A 20,969-nucleotide genomic window follows, 5' to 3' on the forward strand; every position below is an offset into this window, starting at 1 on the left:
GGACAAATGGAGACACTTACTCAGTATACAGATTAACAAGGTGGAAGCCAATATATAGCACCCTGAGTTGCATATGAAACAATAGGAATGGGCAACCCCTTCCTTAACAGCCAAGAGATGCAGAAGAAAGTGCAAAGAAGGTATTGGCCAGGGAATCAAAAGACACATACTGCACAGGAGAACAGGAAAATTAAAAAGTATTTCTAAAAGGCCTTTCCCTGTTCTCAGAGCAGTGAAGAAACAGACAGCAGGCAGAGGGAAGAGCTCTCTGAGAAAGGCCCTGAAGAAATACGGCCTTCTAGATGTACAGCAGGTGCAAAAGCAGGGAGAAGTTAGGCAGTTTCGTTGCAAGTGTGCCCCAAAAGTGAAGCACTAGCAATGACTTCAAGAACTGTCAGTGATCACTGATCTGTACTCCGGGTATATAAATAGGTATTCTTCTTTTGAAACTACAGAAAAAATACAAAGAGGAAAAATACAAAGTCACAATCGAATGAGGGAATACTTTCCATAGTCAAAAATGAAATACTGGCTTCAGAAACAATACAGCCATCTACTCTGAATCTTAAATAGGGTTAATCATAAAAAAGAGGTGCTTTTAAAATCTTAAGTTTGAAATATTTTATTTCCCAGTATATTGCTAAATAATTTTGCAGTTAAACCAAAAAGGAAGAAACACCAGAGAAGAATATGGAATACTAACAACTAGAAAATGGTTGCTGTACCATCTGAACTTCTATAAAAGCATCAATAAAAATGTAAAAATATGGTCTCACAAAATTAATTAGAATCTGAAATGTCAGATTGTCTTCACAATGGTCACAATACGAATACTGATGGATTTTTGCAACCAAAACCTAATTGTGACTTTGCCAAAAAGTGGCTTAATACAGCAATCAAAACATCTCTCAAAAACTGGGACATGTATTTCTGCAATTTCCTATTTTCTCGGTTATTCTGCATTCAGTAAGAAATTCTCATCAGAAAAAAGCTACCTGGTCACAATTTTACTCTTTTATGGAGTTGTGCTATATCTCAACACCTTCTGGGAAAATAAAGAAAAGTGAATAAAAAGCTGAATAGAAACAGACACTCTATAAAAACCACCTGTAAAGTATTACAAGTCTGGAAAATATTTGTGGCATTACACAGGCTACTGCTGATGCAAAGAAAAAAAATGGAAATGAACCATTTTATGAATATGAACAATGCACTTGTTCCCAGCCATTTAGAATGATCTGACATTCCAAATGTTTATAAAAATTGGGTAATAAAAGAATTAAGTCAATACCCTTAAGTACAATAAATAACGGTGTTTATTATGGTCGGGGTTGCCCTCGAGTGTTTGTTCCATATCTGCTTGGGACATCTGTAAAACCAGTTCTGAATCCTTGAGTTGCTCCCGTTCCCGGTATTCCAAATCCTTGACTGAGTACACTGCTGTAGGGCGCGGATCCGTGGCTGAAGCCCAATCCATAGGGCCTTGTCTGAGTGTTCAACAGGATGACTGGACTCACGTTTTTGCCTGGTGTATCAAAAGAAAATTCTGGTGGTGGGCTGCTGGGCTTAGCTGGAGTGGATGTAACAAGGTTCGAATTCTCAGCAGCTTTCAAAGGTGGCATTGGAATAATATGATGATCCGAAAGGTTCAGAATATTGTTGGCAATAGGCACAGATGATAAGGTAGGTCTGATCCAGTCATCTTTGAAAATCTGAACAGTCAATGTAGAGACCAATGTGTATAATCTGTTGGTGACATGGGCGAGTACCATTTGTTCATTTGCATCTCTCCGAATTCGGACGTGTACTGATCCAGCCTAGAAAGTGATAAAAATAAATCAGCTGTTAACTGTTGCTTCAGTAAAGATTCTCCACATGTATTCAAGAAGAAGTTATCCTGCAGAGAATTACACAAAGACCTTTTGCAGTGGAGATTGTCTAAATTGAGAAACTTCTTATATAATTCCATAATTAGGACACATTTTGACCTTTCCTAATGCATTGATCTATTATGAACACATCAAGGCCATCATTCAGGAAAACTGAGTCTTAAAGCCAAACTATAAAATACAATATGTGATAGAAGGAAAGGAATGCAACAGCCAGGAAAAAAGGTGGCCCGAAAGAAGAAAAAGTGCAGACAAACTCCATATTCCAAATTTAGGAAAACGTGTCATCATGGTGCTGTTGGAGCTGACAAGAGGACAACACACATGGCAGACACACTCCAGCAAGAACAGAGGCAAGGCCCCTTGTGGAACTCAGTCAGAGAGTTTCTCCTGGACTTGTGTATAACTCCAGGCTGCCCCTGCCTTCCTCTCAGTGACGCTAGATCTCATTTACCTTGAACTACTGCTGCAGAAAAGAACAGGACACAAAACAGAACACCTCACATGCTTTTTCAGTTCATATTTAATAAAGAACATCGTTCACAGCTTGTGGTCTATAAGCCATTTTTACATCAGATGGTGCAGCTGAAAACATATCCAGGTCTCGGGAAGTTTCTGCTCTAATATGGAAGATGTCAACAGGTAAATATGGATACAAAGGTTTTGTAAGTATCTGTGATCAATAAAACAATGCTCTGATCCAGTATTTGGGTGGCAGAATAGCAAACTGAAAGCTGTTTTCACAGCAGGAAGTCAGAGCTTCTGCCTTTTAATTTTTTTTTAAGAAGGGGAGCATACTGGAAGAATTCAGAAGTAGAGAAAAATTGTAAGAGTCTTCATTTTCTGGCTGTCGCAACATAAAGAAATTCTACAGTTGTGAAATGCATGCTTTAATCCAGAGCTGCAATATACATTAATAACATCAACCAACAGCAAAGCTTTAAAAAAATATAAAGGACAGGGGAAGAGAAGTTTTGCAATAAATCACAAGGACTGACTCCATCAATTTTTTTTAATATTTAAGATTTCAAAAGAAATCTCTTTATTTAAATAAAAAATTTAAAGTAGTAACTGACAACTCTTTTTTAAAGGCTAAAAAGACACTAAAGACATAACTTACCAAAGTGCCAAAACCTAATGTCCAGAAATGCTCATTTCGAACTTCCAAGACACCATCCAAAGTTGAAACCTGATTTTACACAAACATCCAGAAATATGATAAATTAGAAATAATTTTTCAAATCCTTTTGGAAATGTACTTTCACACATAGCTGAATAATACAGCATTTTCAGTTGTGAAACAAAAGCTTCCATATTACAGAATGGAATGTCTGTTTGTGATGCCACTAATGCTTATCTACTGTACTTTTGCTACCCTTAGACAATCAAATCCGTTAAAAAAGTTAAGTAACTCATTTTGAATAACTCTTACTGCCAAATTGCCATATTTTCTCAACTTGATAGCCTGTATGTAAACAGCCACACATACACACACACATTTGTAAACCTATTCAATGGTATCTTGAATTTAGTTAATAAAAACAACAGCCTGCACTACTTCAACAGATTTGTTCTAGATACCTGAATGACACAGTTATCTTAGATAGCAAGATCCATATTTTCTGTGTGCAGCTAAACAATATTAAAAAAATAATTCTTTAGCAATCTTCTTGGACTACTCACAAAACCTCTTCATATTCCTGAATGCCTGTTTAATGTTAGCTCTACACTCTGTGTCATGTACTATACACTGACTTACCTCTCTAAGAAGTTTATCTAACTGGCCAATCACATGAGGTGGAGTTGTCTTAAGAAAAAAAAGGGAGAAAAAAAAGAAGAAAAAGAAGAAAAAAGTTATAATAAAAATTAACTGGCCCTCTTTAAGTAAGAGAGTCTTTAAGTCTGGTCTAAATACACAAGAGACCAATGGCATTACACAATAAATTCTTATTACTTCATGATGCATATTTCTGCGGCCCTTAAAATTCTTCTGGCACATGACAAGTTCCCCTTGGAACACTTATTCAAATGCTTAATTTATGTTTCTAAAATAATACAGACATTTAACAAAACCGAAACCACAAAAAAATGTGTTTTGTGACACTGCCTTACCTGGAGTAGTACTTTCCCACTGTAGACACTCATGGGATACATGGTACCAAATGTCATCAAAGCAATTGCTACAGCAGAAGCTGTGTCTACAGCGAAATAGTTGCTACAGAGTAATTTTAAAGAGAAAGAAGTATTTACATTTTTGAAAAGCATAATAATTTTCTTTTGATTTTTTCATTCTTTAAAATTACGTACACTTACAAAATATTACACATACTAATTTCAGGTGAACTCTACATCTTTGAAAAAAGATGAATATATTCATAGACTTGCAATCCCATTCATACAAAACACAGCTTTTGATGAGATCACTCCTTTCATGTAAAAAATGCAATTTCCCATAGATGGGATACAAAAAGAGCTACTTTTTTTTAAACAATTTTACGTACTTGATTTCAATGAGCATATATGTAATGCAAAGAGCTAGAGCTCCAGCAATATCAATCAGTACAAAAGGGTTCATTCGTGGCAGAAATATGCTACTCAATCCTGGGATGATTCCACAAATACTGTAACAAAACAGAAAAAGCCATTGTCAGCCAGCTGTTCATCATTACCTCAAAACGTAAGAGTTACACCAGTATTTCAGCATTTGACTTCAAATACACCTTGCAGTCACAGCAAATGATGTCTCTGAGGACCGAAAAGACTCTTCTAATTCTGCTCAAAGTTCTGTCTGATGGCATCAAAAACTAATTAAGTCTAGATCCATGTCACATTTCCCTTATATCCAAAACTAACACCTCTTGCATCTTAAATCTGCTTTTAGTCTATCTTCACATCCACAAAACATTATATTACACTATACAAATCTCGTGCTACTTTCTATTTTCTGGCAACACAGCTAACTGTGTCAGCTGTGCACAACTGCTGTACAGGTTCAGATATTGCTATTACAGATATGTAAGTCTCAGGGAGTGGGTGGGGGTGCGTGTATCTCTAGTCTTCAACCCACCTGCCACCTTGGTGTGCAAGTGTTCTAAAGCCAAATCTAACTCATTCATGGAAGCTGAAAAGAGGAAGGATACCAGCTAGCTGAATAAGAGCAGACCAAAAAATCCATGTGGGAATGTTGTAATAAGCAACGACAGCATAAAGAGTGAAAAAGGTTTCTGTCCTTCCCAGTGAATCTAAGTGCACATCACGTACCGGAAAATGTGAAGGAAATGACAACACAAAATGTTTTGTTGCTGTTTAGAACCAACCTATGTTTAGACTTTACAAGCTGGTCTGCTCCTGTAAGAATTTTAATCAACATAATTATATACAGGTGCAGATAGTTTGTAATCAGAACTGCTTCAGAGAACACATTTGAAAAAGCTGAATATGTACTAACCCAACTTAATATTTTTTTTTAAATTGTTGGCATAATTGTCTGCAGTTTTTGTCAAAATCCAGTAGTAATTCTAGACCCTTGATTTGGGAGCCCTTCAAGTTATCCATCCGTGTCCTTCCCCATAACGCTGTGTTACCACATCATTAAAGAAAAACTCTGCTAGTGTCTGTGATTGCTATCCACATTTCTTTTTTTACACTGAAACTCCAGGTGCTTGGGCAACCCTATTGTTAGTCTTCCAAAGCTTTTTCAGAATGTGAGTCTGATGATGTAACACCTTATACTGACATAAAAACAATTGTTCTGTTTAACGAGCCAGCATTCTCTGCTTTCCTCAATTGTATACAAAAATCACAACACACAGAAACAGATGGGCTTTGCAGCATACTTAACATGCTATCTAATATGGTTTAATTTCCTTATTTTGATACTGACAGCAAAAGTACCTGGATGAACATGTACAGCTCAAAATAAACACTTCTGATATCTGACAAAATTATTTGCAAACAATGTCATCTTGCATTCAGATATCCAACACAGACAAGAGAATTAGCAGATAAGATGAATGAGCAACACAGCTTCAGCCTTTGGAAAATTGTGGTTTCCTGCTGCTCAGCTGAGGAGTTTCCATAGCTATGTTTCAGTGAGCAGCCAGATTCATATATCACACTTAAACCATCCCAGCCATTTGCCCACCCCACAGACTAAATAAACACAAATCACTACAAAATATACCCTTCAGGTAATGATTGTTGAGAAATGCAGACCAAGTCTGTACAGGACAAAGCTACAATAGTTTACCTCACCTCATCCAAGGAAAATTACATATCAAGTACTGAACACTTTCAGAGGGTAAGTTACACTGAAAGATGTATTTTCATTAGATTGATATATCTGAGAACTATGAGACAATGTTTACTCTAGAGCTCATACACTAGACCTACAGTAGGTACAGCTATTTTACAAGCTGTGATACACAACAGTTTACACCTCAATACCCACCCAATTCATTATTATATATAAAAAGACAACATTGCCTTCTAGAAACTAACCATTTTGAAAAACATTATAAAGCTTTACCTTCTACTAAGATCTGCAACATGCTCCTGAAGCCAACTTGTGCTGGCAGCTGCAAAAGAAGGGAATACAATTACTACAAGTAAAGGTATCCATTTTAAAGTACACTTAAATTTTTATTTTAATGGAAGAACCCAATACATTGTCAATTAATAAACGTAGCTGAACAGATTCACTGTCGCTTGACTTTTCCAGTCAGTAAGTAAAATGCCTGTCTCTCATGATAATCTGATCAAATACAAATATAATTGCAGATTATAATAACCATCATCATTATATTTTATATAATATAAAGTATATCATATAAACAATGTACAGTTAGCAGGAAAGATTGTAAGCCTGCTTCACAGTGAAAAAGTCCCAGGTAAAAGAGCTATTAAGAAGAATTATTACATTAATTTATTTCTAATCCATTAACATATCCATAAAATATCTTCAAAGTTCTGATATCTGTCAGATGACCTTCATTGGTTGTACCCAAAGACTGAAAATAAAGGGTACTTCAGCATTAAAATGATACTCAGTTTGTCATATTAATCACAACATCCTACTCAGAGAGCCCTACAAGCAAACTAGAGTTGAAATTTGGATGGCAATTCTAAACTGCATAAAGTTACATTAATAGAGGTAACAGTAATATATACCTGCTAGTTAAGAAAGTTACCAGACAAGTTATACCTCGATAAAAATAGGAACATTAAAATACTTCCCCAATTCTTGTTATAGATTAATTTATCACATACCTTCAGAGACATAAGCAAAAGGCTTATTCCTAATGGAAAGCATTGTAAATAAGTTGAAAAAGAGAGCCACGAAAGTACCAACCAGCAGTCGGCCCCTAGGAAGGGGAAAAAATACATACATATCAAGCTATTAATTGCTAGTAACAGTATCAAAATACTTTGTTTGATGTCTTTCACCAAGATTGACACCAAGAGTAAGATAAACTAGCATAATGCTTAATAGCTGGCAGTGTATTATCATTTTAAGAGTTATATGACATCACTCAACTTTGTATGTTAGTGTTATCACATTAGGCTGTAATGGCCATAATATTGAGTAACAGTTCTTAACTAGCTGCATATAGGCACACACATATGTTTGTTCTTTGAAGATATAAACACGTTGTCTCCTCAGCAGCAGAGGTAAAAAAGCTTAGTTTTCATGGAATTATGCCCTACGCCCCTACCCTTTCCTAGGGGAACTACAACTTCACCATACATCCCATGTCCCAGCCTTTTGTCCCATTGCACCTTCTTTTCCTTTCCCAATATTTTTTACAGTCTTCATCATCTTTGCAACATCTCCAGTTCTCTAACGACTGCAGCGTCCTTCCCCACCACACACCAGGCCTCCTAAGAGGCCCCCATAAGAAATAAGAATAACCAAGCCAGCAAAATCAGCAACATACAGTGAAATAATTATTTAATAGAGCATGTGCATTACATTTCAATCATACGTCAAAAAAAACCATTTGCAATATAGCTTACACATAGTTTGAAACAAATGCCAAGGTACTAAAATGAATTGGGTGTTCTTGCATAATTAAGACATGCTAGATTAAGAATCAGAAACACAAAGAGACACTGAAAAAAATATCATTTTACATGTCAAAATAATTTCTTACGTGTGTATCTCAGGTTGTTCCAGAAACCGCTCTGCACTACAAAAGTAATTGAAAATTAGAGTTATGTTAAGGCAATAAAACCTTGATACCTGAAGCATATTTTCTCAGTCCTGGAGAATCATCTGCCAATTCATAAACAAAAACTGACAGATACAGTGCTGCAAAAAAATGAATTGCTTAAATAAACACAGCAGTTTCTGTAAGCGAGGCAAGAATTTAACGTTAATATGATGTGAGGTGTAATTTAGATTTTCTGACTATTTCCAAACTGTGTCACATAGGTGCTAGCTACCAGGAATGCTGCCTACACAATAAATGATGCTTGTAAATGAACATGCCAAAAAATACTGTTACTGCCACCACCAGTGCTGGGAATCACAATAAAATAAGTCTGAAATCCCTGACTTATAGCCTCTCACTAAGAAAGGCCACATAAATAGATGCTGGATGCTGTAGTGGAGATACGAATCTTTTTTTACCCACCAGTAAAATAAGAAATGAGCTTCAGCTGTAACAAAAAAAACTATTAGAAGTTCTTGGAATTTCCTAAATTTGATGTTCAAAAACTCGGAGGCTTTGATAGTGCATCATTATTAGAATTAATTCCAGTGTATTGTCAATACAACAGATCAACCTATAGTATAAAATTGATAAATTATTAACATAGCCCTTTATAGAGAAAATAGAGCCCTTGAATAGAAAAATGGAAGGTACACTGCCTCCGTTTTAAATTCCAGATGTTAGCAAAAGCCTCTTCGTTTTTAAAGACTAAAATAATTTTGTAGGCTAATCTCCTGAAATACAAAACCTTCCAAGTGTAGATGGTATGTCAAATAAATACTTGAGCAAATTTTGAGGGACCAATGAAATTGATAGTTTAAACATCCAAATCATTAATATATTCTGAAGTGGCTTTACTTCACAAAGTAACTGAAGTAAAATAAACCAAAACAAAACAACAACAAAACACACACAGCTTTATTAATGAATTTTAGAAGTACAGATGCATAGAGAAATACACCAAATGAAATACCAAACTTTTCAGAAAATATGCTTCTTAGGAACATCAAGTCTTTTCCTTGAAAACTGTAATTATATTTATCAATTCCTATCATTTTATCTAAAGCCTGTATATAGTGTAATCAATGTAAGTAAGTAGTAAGTTTTAGCAAAATTTTAAAAAATCTGAATTGTCTTCTACAACGTCTGTACAGATAGCATTTGTAGAATGTGCTTTTGCTCAATCTGGAATATCTTCATACATCATTAAAAAAATTAAAGAAAATGGTACATAACCCTACCTTTCTTTCAGTATTAAAAGAGCACCAAGCTGTGCCAGAACTGTAGATGCAAATACGGCTAGAACTTCAAACCTTTCAAACCTGAAATTTGAGAAATAATTTTAGAAACATTGAACGTCTTGCAGAAGAAATTTAATCCAACTAACTTTTAAATTGTATTCTGTTCTTTTAGCTGTATACTTCTATTTGAATAACCTATTTTAGCATGAGTAGCTTAACTTAGGATGAGTGGCGAGGCCTACTGGAATTCCAGGCCATAAGTGTTTAACTTATCTTAACCTGGTTTGTTGGTGATGGAGGGGCCATAAAGACAAGTACCAGGAGATAGACAGGCAACACTGTCAGCAGATGCTGCAAATTAGCAAGATAAGAACAGTAAAAAAGCTGCCTGGAGGACAGAAGAAGAGAATCTAATAAGAAAAAAAGAAGCCCTCAGACCCAGCATTACCAGCGGACCAAGAGTCTTTAACACAATGCATCAAATACATTCTGGTCTGTGCAGGAACCAGCAGGATAGACCTACTATTTCCAATTCTTTCAAGAGCAAAGAGATGGGAATGAAGTGGATGCTTTACGGAATAGGCATTATTTTCAATATATTTTAAGCCAAAACTCCACTTACCACAAACAGCCTAAAATTAAGCACTCTCTAATTCTTTTTTCCTATCCCTCCCCTATTCTGTACTGTTCTTCACAGCATCACACAGAATCACAGAATGTTAGGGATTGGAAGGGAGCTCGAAAGATCAATCTAGTCCAATCCCCTGCCGGAGCAGGAACACCCAGATGAGGTTACACAGGAAGGCGTCCAGACAGGTTTTGAAAGTCTCCAGAGTTGGAGACTCCACAACAGTCTTGGGTCTCCTTATTTTTAGGCTCTTTTACAAACAGATAGTGAGTAATGGCTGTCAGAGCGTACAGGCAACGACAGTCAGCAGCATATGAAATGTTGTATTATCAAACACTGGATCTTGTTATTAGTACTTACCCAAATGAATAGACTGGGCTGGGTTTCTTCATCATTACCCAGTAGCTTATTAGACATGTTACTAAACTGAAAAAAAGGGGAGAATTAGACTATGATAAATAACTGCAGCCATTACAAACCGGATAATCTACAAATATATACTTTTCCCATAAGAACTGAACAAATCAATATAACTATGACCTACCATGAACTCAACACCTCCATCGTTCTCACAATAATAGTTCCAGTGAATCAAAAAAAAGGTTGAGCTTGGGAATAAAACTGAGACTGCACAGTGATGTTTCAGCTGTTCCCATAAAAAGGGCAGCAAATAATTTAAGCAGAATGCTAGTCGATCTACTTCCTTACACCAGGAAACAGCCTAATGCTGCACTTTTGGTGTGCTGTGCTTACAAAGGCTACTGCCAACCTTCTTGTAATACAGAACATCACTCAACCTAAATCAAGTTTACCTTAACTCCAAATGCTGTGCATTTTTACACTGAGGTCCTGAAACAAACCAGCACAACCAGTGCTTAATCTGGATGTATTCCATGATTTTTTCTGAAAGGGACCTGGAGCATGTGAGACCAGGTACACTAGAACCTGACTAACAGACAAAGGTGGTTTGAGAAAATCCTTTTAATACTGGCAGGCGTCATGCAGAGTAATGAAAAGTACAAAGCAAAAGCCTATGAGAATATCAGACTAAACACCCAGTAAATGCCCTTCTTACATGTGTTTTATGAACTTGCCTAGAAATACTGTAACCTGAGAAAGGCCATTTAAATTAGAAGGTACATGATAAGCAAGATGACAGGACTGTCACATTCGTGTCACTTCCGTTGTATCCCAGTGAAAAAGTGAAGCAAGCTCTCAATTGAACCCTTCTTTTAGAGATATACCATGAATTAGATTTAGCACCAAGCAATAAGTCCCAGGCTATGACAAGTGCTGCCTTTCTTTTCCATAGTGTAATGTCTATGTACATGGTCAAAACAAATTTCCTTTTTTGGGCTGCATTAATCTACACAAGCTCTCACTTAACTGGATACTCACTAACAGCCTCTTGCTATTTTCTTTTGAAGTTTTTCTCTCATATTGAACACCTGAAATTCCAACCTGATCCACAGCTGTGTGGAGTAAAAGCAAAAGCAGAGGAAATAATACTGCTCATATAAAAATAGTAAATTCATATATTCAGTGAGACTATTATAAATGACCTGGAAGATGACAAAAATGAAAGAATCAGAAATAGATTTTTGCAGCAGAATTACTGAGCGTTGTTCTCCTTTACAGCAAATCAAAACTCTTGAAAGAGATTGCTGCAATTTCGAATAATTTTCTAGTCTATCCCCTATATAAGCTAACACGTCAGTGCCAGCGGTATTCCATCTTTCCCTAAAACTAAAAAAATAATATTCTATACAAATACAAGCTATAACATAAAGACTTTCCCCAAGGTGAAAAAGATATTTTGATCCAAGATGACAAAACTCAGCAGATAACACAATTCTGAGAAAGATGAAATTCACTGAAGTTATATCACAATTCTAATGCAGTCACAGATCAAGTATGTTTGTGCCTCTATCAACCATTCATTTTCCTTTCTGCACGTTTGCTGCTGTTATTTACAAATGTTTTGCTATAAGTCAGATAAGTAGTGAGCAAAACAGACAGCAGACAGCTGATCCATACTTTTTATAAGCTAATGAACTAGCAAGGAAGATAATGTATGCCAATAATTAAAAAAAAAAATACATGCATTTTATGCAGTTTATTTCCCAACCACTGCTAACAATCTGCATCTCGGGTAATAACTGAATATATTTCATGTCTGTATTACCAATATTATTGAAAGTGTTCAGAACTTTCATACTTAAAGTAGTTTAATATTTTGGTAGGAAATGGGAAAAATACTAAAAACAGGTATCTAATGAACTTGTTGGAAGACTGCATGGGATCTAGTTCTTGAGGTATTTTGAAATAGAAATAGGATTAGATACTCCTTGTTTCCTGATGCTAAGGCTGATGGATAATTCAGAACCAATGGCAGTTGCATTAGGGAAATGTTCTGAATGGACCACCAGATAACAGTTTGATGGCAGATTCTCTTTTACGTAGTTATGCACAGAGTAATACATGACTAATTTGTTGCTAGTCATTCTCAATATAGTTTTGCTGTTTCTCATAATCTATTGTGATGTACAAGGTTACACTCATTTAAGATATATTTAAACCAAACACTGTTTCTATATTGATGACTCTAAATAACATGGATTTGTATCTGTACATAAATTACATATGCATAGAAATACGCAAAGACAGGCACAAATGAACAGTGAGACTAAATGGGAAAAAAACTCACCTGAAAAGGTCAAAGATTGTCAAATATGTGTAAGCAGTTAAAGCTGGGGAAAAAAAAAAAAGGCAAATATTAAAATTTAATATAACTTCTCCATGCAGAAATCACTTTCTTCCTTCTAAAACCCTCTTGTGCATCTCTTTTTCATCTTCTATCTACATAAATTGCCCCTGCTGACAGAGCAAGTCTCTCTGTCTTTTGTATGTGTCTACAATATGAATGTCCTAAGCACACCAGTACATTGAACTTCATAAACAGGTTGATTATGGCAATCCTAATTCTAATAAAGCATGTGATAATGCCCAGACACAAAAGATGTTAAACTTGTGACTAGGAATTTAAATACAGACAATTCAGGAGATCTTCTAGTAATATATCATCTGCCAAAACAAGAGATCTCTTATGTGCATTACTGCAGTGAAAAGTAGGAATTTTTCACTTGTTTCACTTCTCTGACCCATCTTGAAACTGCAAGAAAACTTGTGTCACAAACTAAAAATGTAAGGTATTCTACTTTCAGCAGAGATTATGAGAAGCATCTTGGACCCCCTATACAAAAGTAGAAGATAAACATAATATTGAAAAGGAGCATTCCTGGAACTGGAGAAGCCTTCTGTCACACTACAAACGTCTTCATTCAACTGTGAGGGTCTCTATATGTGTCACTGGTACTATTTATATAAGGAATAGGCTTGAGGACTAGCTTACAAGTCTATTTTTTTTTTCAGTCTTAAATGTAAAGAGAGTGCTGCAGGAAGAAAATTACCAGTAAGTCTGGAATGCCTTGCAAACTTCGAAAGACTTTCAGCCATCCATGCTTACCTGTGAGAAATGCCTCTAAAATGACTGTGGCAAACCAAAAGGAAGAACTTTCCAAACCTGGCTGTGTACTTCACTTTTTTAGTATGTTGGAATTTCACATGCCAAGAATCACATCATACTCGGTTGTAGTTTCAGTAAGAGAGTCACTTACCTATGCTGTTTGTAGAGCTGCACCACATCAGCAGGAAGCCAATACATACTAAATTTATAGCACCAAACAGCAAGATCTTCCAGGACTGTTGATGAGAATAAATTTGCATTTTTACTTCTTCCAAAATTTATAAGACAAAAATATATCTACCTGATTTTAGAAAACAATATTGCAGTACTTCATCAGGCAAACAGAACTGGCTTCTCCTCCCTCCCAAAAATTTATCATCCAATTAAGAACAAGCAGCCCATATTCTACTTTCAACTTTACAGATTATCTCAAAACTGGTTTATAAACAGCGCTTGTGCATCACTCTTAAAATGCCTTTTGGTCTAAAAAAATCACCCCTGTATAATATTTGCATTTTATTACAGTACACACAATCTGATTGTGAAGACAGACTTATATGATTTTATATTAGTGGGTTCCTTTTTTTTTGTGCTGAAACTTAGGTCCCAAAACATCTGTGCTTATTCAGTGTACAGTTCTACTGAACACATTAAATCTAAACACAGTTCTGGAGAACACTAAATAACAGGGACAATGCACAGGAAGAAATCCAGCTTCACAGCTGTGATTTTTTTTTCTAAGCAGAGCTGAAAAAATCCAAACAAATACTCTCAAAATATACACAAGTTAATGTTTTTTAACTCATCACAGCTAATGTCTTTTCTATTATTACTCACTTTTAAAAGAAAAACTTACCCTCCTATCTGCTGCAACCAGCCTAAATTCATGTGTTAACTTTCCAACCAATGATCTCTGTGATTTGCGGAACAGGTGTATTGTCCCCTTAAAAAAAAAAAAAAAAAGTTTATTTGAAATTTTTACCGAAGCCATAGTTTAAATTACCAAAAAGGAAATCTGCATTTATGAAATATTTTCATAATTATATCACAGAATCAGAACGAGTTTTTTGTTAACTAGAGACAGCACGTAAACATTAAATGCAGCAATATTTTTAGAACCATTTTACATAGATTTCATATTAGAAAATGATTAATATCTAAATGAAGCTTGATTCTAAGTCATAACACAGATTTCAAGTTAACATACCAAAAATAAAAACATACCAAAATGCCATTTAAAGAGTGGGGTTTTTTTACTTTTATTTAAGTAAAAACTACTACAGATGATCTGAAAACAAATATTTCTCTTTATCGGAGCATACTTCCCATCCAAAGCTAACTGGTTTATTAAACAGGGAAATATTTTTATATATATATAGACACACATATACACATAAATGAGAACCCATCAGAGAAATAAAAACAATCCTAGTATCATCCATAAAGTGGTGGACATGAGGCCAGGACCATGATCAGTTACACAAACAATCTCAGTCATGGCTTAACCTAAATGTGTGCATTAGATGTGCTCACTGCAGGTGCTCCCTCTCCCAACTTCCAGTTACACACAGATAAACACTTTCCAGAGGTGGAGGGGACATATGTAGGAGATGGGAGTGAGGAGGTGCTACGTGGCTCTTCTTAAAGTGTGACATTGAGCAGACTACCAGAAAAATTCATCAGCTGTGCCCCCTTCTTCAGAGGGCCCAAGCTTCTAGTTAGTTGTTCTCCATTCTACTCCCCCCACAAAGAAATAAGCTTCCCACAGAAAAAGCCTTTCTAATTTGCAAAAGAAATTAGTGAACTTGAAATGGGTGGTCTGTCATATGCAGTGATTTGGAGCCAGATGAAATAAGGTTTGATTGTAAGCTATCACATCTGTAACTGACAGTAGGAGACAAAATTATATACTAATAGGCTGGTCACCAAAAGAGACTCAACTTACAGACACATTTGTAAACATAGCTGCATTTCATATTATCTGTAGAAATACATGTATGCCGTGCGTGGTGCCATTCACTTTAAAAAAGCAATATTATAGAAGCCAAGTTTAGCTCACCTGTGGCAAAAGGTTGGCACTTATTATTTACTAGCAAATCCTTACGTGATTATATTTTTTTCCCTCATGACACTCGGGATGACAGAACACGTTGGAAAGCTTTTCTAACAGGCAGTGGACCGCCTGCTTGCAGAGGGTGCTCTACCACCTTAACCCCATTGCTTTCCCATGCTCTTAGCACAATGTCCACTGGCAAACTCTGCTGTGCTACCATGCACTAAAGCTGTGTATTCTGTACCACAGACGAGAACCTTGCGCAGCCCATGCCAGCCATAGCTCACCCCTGGAAGCAAGCTCTAATTCAGCAGATGTTGTGCTTCGGTATTAAAGGTCCCCTGACTTCTCAGCTTCTGGCAACACAACGGAGAGAAACACCTCCATGCTGAGCAGGACAGCTACTCCACCCCTCAGCCTTTGAAGCTCTGTGTGGTGTCAGAAGAGCTGTACAAGAACTATTTCTGCAATGAGTGTGAGCGTCTGCTCCAACAATGCCAACAAGTGACAGCAGCAGCTACTGATACTAATGTCAATTTATTTGTGCTCGGCATAAAAATTGAAAGTTTAGATGCCCGTCTGAACAGCGATGCACGGTGGTCATTCCCAGAAGAATGAATTGTCTTTCTTCAGAAGGGAGCCGTCCGACACCCGGGCACTATCACCTGTTTCTCCTGGTGCGACTTCCCGTTGCCTGACCAGTTGGGTGCTGAATAAAAACGCTTGAGGCTGACACTCAAACCACAGCGCTGCTACGCGGCGGGACACACACCCCGCTCCTTGCAGCCGAGCAGCCCCCCGGGCACTCCCCGCAGCGCCGGCTGCCCAGCGGCCGGGGAGCCAGCGGTGACCGGGATCCCGCGCACGGCGGGAGGGGGGGCTGAAGGGGAAGTGCCACATGGAACGCCGCACCGCCCGCGCTTCTCCCGGAGCCGTTAACGGCCACGGGAGGCCCGCCCGCCCGCCCTTCGTGCCCCGCCGCCGCCGGGGTCACTTCCCCCAGCTGCCCGCCCCGCCGGCCAGCGGCGGCGTTGGGCTCCCGGTAACGGGTCACGCCGCCCGCGGCTGGACGAGCCGGAGGCCCGGCCGGGCGGGGCGCAGCCCCGCGCGCAGCCACGTCATCGCCAGCCCGGCGGGGCTCGCGCGCGAGGAGCGGAGCAGAGCGGGGCGGGGGATGGCGGCGGCGCTCCAGGCCGGGCCGGCGCCAGGGCCGGGGCGCTCTAGCCTTGACCAGCCCCGCCGCCGCGGCAGAGGCCTCCGCCGGGGAGCTGCTGCAGCAGCACCGGCCTCCTCGCTCCGTTCCAACACGCAACTTCCCCCTTGCCCCCTCCCCTCAGGCAGGGGACACTCACCATATTACTCCCCGCACCGGAAGAGACGGCGCCATGCGAAGCCGGAAGAGGAGGAGGAGGAGGCTTCCGTCGCTACGGCAACGAACGGACCCGTAAGGCCGCGCGCGGCAGCGGATATGACGCGTCCCGGCGGCCGCGAGGGGACGGTGTCCTGGAAGCGCGTCTCACCCTCGTGTCCCGTTCTGCGCCTCATCTGCCCGGCGTCTGTGGGAACTCGCAGGCGGGACTCAGTCGTGGCGGTTACGATGCTCCAAACCGCCAGGACGGTTTTGTTTCACCGCTTGCTCCACACAAAAATACTCTTGAGATCAGGACGGTATCACTCTCCGCTGCTGGATTCTGCGTGACCGGCGGCCAGCGCACATCTCTCAGAGCGGGTGTTTTTTTCCAGCAACACGCACAACTGCGAAAGGACAGTTGCTGTCAGAACCACAGGAACTCGGTTGTTGAAAATGCAGCCACTAGTTTGTGCGCCGAGCATCTGAGAACTGCCCCCAGCTCTGTGTGAAAGGAGCGGAAGCGTTACCTTCAGCAGCCATCTACAGTCAGCCCATCCCCCAGTCTCTTGTGATAGGAAGATACCAGAGAGCGAACTGTGTGGGAAGAAAAACACAGAGCCGCGTTTGAGGGGCTGTGAGCACTGAGGCTCTGGAACAGGGGACACTGGGGCTGCGAGGTGTTAATATCCTGGAGTGGCCTGACAAGGAGGCCACTAAACTGCCCAATAGTTTCTGTCAGAAGGAACAAAATACAGATCTGACATTTTCTTGGAAGTTAGGATAGGTCTGTTAAGGAAAATCGGTTTACAAAACACCTGCATGGGATTTAATGTACAGAAAGATTTAGTCACAAGACAACTTACTGCCTTTAGAAACAGGTGAAAAGAGATGATAGAAATAAAAATTGAAGATAGATATTTTATTAAGACAGATGAATGTGCGTAGGAAGATACTTGAAACAACTTTCTGTAACACTGGCCTGGCTTGGGTCTTCTAATGGTCTACTCAGTTGTCCTGTGGTTAAAAATGTTATTGGCATCTAATCTGTTCTGTGAAACACATCAAAAGACTTTTTTTAGGAGTGCCTGGACAGGTAATTGCATTCCACAAGACATGTATTTAATGTCTCAGACCTGCTTATTCTAAGCTTTTGGCTGTAGGGAAGATTTTTTTTTTTTTCTAGTCTACAGTAGTTTGTGGGACAATTAAAAAGAAATCCATTTGCAGTCTGTAAAATTTGCATGACATGTAAGAGAATTCCAACTGCAATGTTGTGGTCTATAAACTCTGCACAGACTGCAGCTGCTGCCTCTTCTCAAATTTAACCAGGAAATCAGAAGTCAGATGAACAACAGGGGTAACGTTTTATCCGTATGATATGCTCCACAAATACAGAGTTGTTTGATTACTTCATTATTAACACATTATCAGGCTTTTTGATTACTTCATGTCTTAGTGTATTTCTGCCCAGAAGAGGAAGACAGTTGTAAGAAATTGCACTTCCACAATTCACAGAAGAGAAATACTAGAACTAATAGCACAGCTGATACTAGTATTCTGTGTATAACAAAACCAAGAGTCTTCAGGGATGTTTTACTATTTGGCAAGTTTGAGGTCTTATAGAAATTACTAAAATGAGATTTGAAAGTAATAGAAGTTACAATATTAGAAAGAACATACTGTGCTTGCAATATATATTTGCAAAAAAAGTGGAATCCTCAAAAACATTTGGTAAAAATAACACAATTTGCTCATTAAGTTGTTTGTAGGCTTCTGAAATTCCCACTTTTTTTTTTTTTAGCTACACCACACCACAAATAGCTCACTCACATCTCAAGAGATGGATTTCAGTTAAATGACATCTTTCTGCCTTCATCTCTATGTAATGTTTTCTGTATTATCATTACACACAGAATAAAAAGTGACTTAGAAAAGGTTCCATAACTCATGTCTTTTCCAGAGCCAGATGCACCCCTATAGGAAACAGGCTGTATTTCACAGATTCACAAAGTATTTGGAAATTTGCAGAAAGGTGGCTTGAGTGAAAACAAACAAAAAACAAAAAAACCCCTTTTAACTAATTTTTCCTCACTTTTTTTTTTTTTTTTCCTGGCAAACTTTGAACATTAAAATACAGAAATAAACATATTTCATCTGAAATATGCTTGCATATGACACTAGGCATGGAGTCTCACCTCACACCATCTTGGCTGGGAAAAGATTTATCTTTTAATTAGTCTCACATACTTCAGACCAGACTACGCTGCCAAACCCATTATCTCTAGATTTCATCATGGCAAGTGCTGTGATACTGTTTTCACGCATTTGTTTCTTCACTAAATTTATCTGAGCATCTCCTCTACAAGACTAAAAGTCTATTTGAATATCTGTAACCCATACACAAAATTGCTAATTAAAATAATTGCAGTTGTTCAGAATCTACCTCCAAGTAGTAGCACGTCAACCAAGAGAGACACTGTATAATTATCCTGCATAGACAACAATGGTGTCTTCCTGTCCCAAGGAATTAATGCCTGACAGAAGCAGTAATAGCTCTTATACTTCGGTCCAAACATTGATGTTGGGTATATTTTGTTTTGTTGTATTGATATTTGATTTGGTTGTTTTAACAGTGGTAGATATAATGACATGCTGAAGGCTGTGGTCATGACTGCTTTTTGAGAGACCCCTAGTGCTGCCAGATAGGTGATATTAAAATTCTTCTAATCCAATTGTGTTTTGGTTGGTTGGTCAGTCGGTTGTTTTCAGGATGTAACTGTAAGAACAGAAAGCACCAGTAATCATTAACTGTCCAGATGTAGCCTCAAGACAATGGCAATAGCTAGAAAGAATTGCAAGCAGTGAGGAGATAAGAATTCAGATTGTTACTTCAAAAATAATAGCAACACTCTCCCCTCAGCAAAAGAAAAGGTGCCATTTTGATGTCAAGTAAATTGGCTCCAAATAGCTTTTTTCAGGACTTCACCATGACTACCAGAATTAGTTACATTAGAACTCCTGGTTTTCACTGTGATGTAGCAAGACTAAGATAGGCACACACTTTCAGTTTCAGCATATTTATTTACCAAGTAGCACTTCTGTTTACATTAGTTTTAAGAACTTGAGTTATGTCCTTTAGAAACTAAATGAGGTGTTTACATATTTATCGTTCCATCATCTGGTATACAACACCTAATTTTAATTTTTTAAACCAGCAGCAATTAAACAGCTCCAGGTTTATTGAAAAGGCTCTTAGTTTTGCATATTTTATCTGATAAAGAGACAAGAAAACTGTAAGAACAGGACAAATGCAACATTTTATTGTGAATCTAAAGCTATGTGCTCATCATGCTCTTTTACATTGCTTATTAATAAAAGGTTGTTTAACATTTCAGAAAACATTCTTAAAAGAACGATGAAACAAAAGTGCTTCAAAACAACAAAATACAAGAATTAACCCCATCCCAGACGGGAGTCATCCAATGTATTTAATAGAGGTGGGGTATAGAGTTTCGTCTCCACCTTTGGTTTTTGTCACTTTAGTCCAGATTTCTGAAAAATACTGACCAGCCCTTCACATGAATAAAAGTTTGAATCATGTAGCAAAACCAGCTTCTATATTTCCAGTTCCTTTGATAGGTGTGCGTTTATTAGATGAAGTATTTTCTTCTCCACTTCTAAGGGTAAAAAAACCTGTGGAGCTGAGAGGCTACATCCCGAGCATCTTTGAAGAACACGCCTTTATTAACCAACTACAGAGAACGTTGGCTTTTTTCCTCAAAGCCACTTCTCTGAAATGAGATTTTAAGAAGTGCGTCTTATGAAGGCAAGGAAAGTCTTGCAGCAAAACAAGGTTGATCACCATAGCTTCCAGACACTATGTAAAGAATTTGCACATGAAAAAATCAAACTCTGAAGAACCCACAGTGTTTAGCCAATATATTTAATCCACTGGAGGAGTGTATACCTTGCCAATTATTGCCGAACTCAGGAGGTAGTTATTGACAAAGTAAGCAGTTTCCACTCTAAGACAGCTAACAATTTACATGAGAAGCAGGAAAAACACAAC

At 38.2% G+C, this 20,969-nt stretch overlaps 1 protein-coding gene across 1 annotated transcript; it reads right to left on the reverse strand.

The window, feature by feature from the left end:
* Window positions 1–1,298: 1,298 nt before the first annotated feature.
* On the reverse strand, window positions 1,299–19,114 carry SLC30A6 (solute carrier family 30 member 6). The gene is made up of 14 exons (XM_082049640.1): window positions 16,902–19,114; window positions 14,353–14,439; window positions 13,648–13,732; window positions 12,678–12,720; window positions 10,331–10,396; window positions 9,343–9,423; window positions 8,042–8,077; window positions 7,158–7,252; window positions 6,418–6,466; window positions 4,391–4,510; window positions 4,002–4,104; window positions 3,649–3,696; window positions 3,010–3,078; window positions 1,299–1,817 (listed from the first exon to the last, which is right to left on the reverse strand). Exons 1-14 carry the CDS (start codon window positions 16,902–16,904, stop codon window positions 1,320–1,322), a joined length of 1,383 nt encoding a protein of 460 aa, XP_081905766.1. The 5' UTR covers window positions 16,905–19,114; the 3' UTR covers window positions 1,299–1,319.
* Between the last annotated feature and the right edge of the window lie 1,855 nt (window positions 19,115–20,969).

Source organism: Streptopelia decaocto, assembly GCF_964273445.1.
Source record: "Streptopelia decaocto genome assembly, chromosome: 3".
NCBI lineage: Eukaryota > Metazoa > Chordata > Aves > Columbiformes > Columbidae > Streptopelia > Streptopelia decaocto.

What these genes read in the sequence shown, in the direction of transcription:
- SLC30A6 (XM_082049640.1), bottom strand. An exon ending in CAGCTCTACAAACAGCATAG is followed by an intron (nt 12,721 to 13,647) that starts GTAAGTGACTCT and finishes TTTTTTCCCCAG; the next exon opens with CTTTAACTGCTTACACATAT. An exon ending in GTGGGAAAGTACTACTCCAG is followed by an intron (nt 3,697 to 4,001) that starts GTAAGGCAGTGT and finishes TTTTTTCTTAAG; the next exon opens with ACAACTCCACCTCATGTGAT.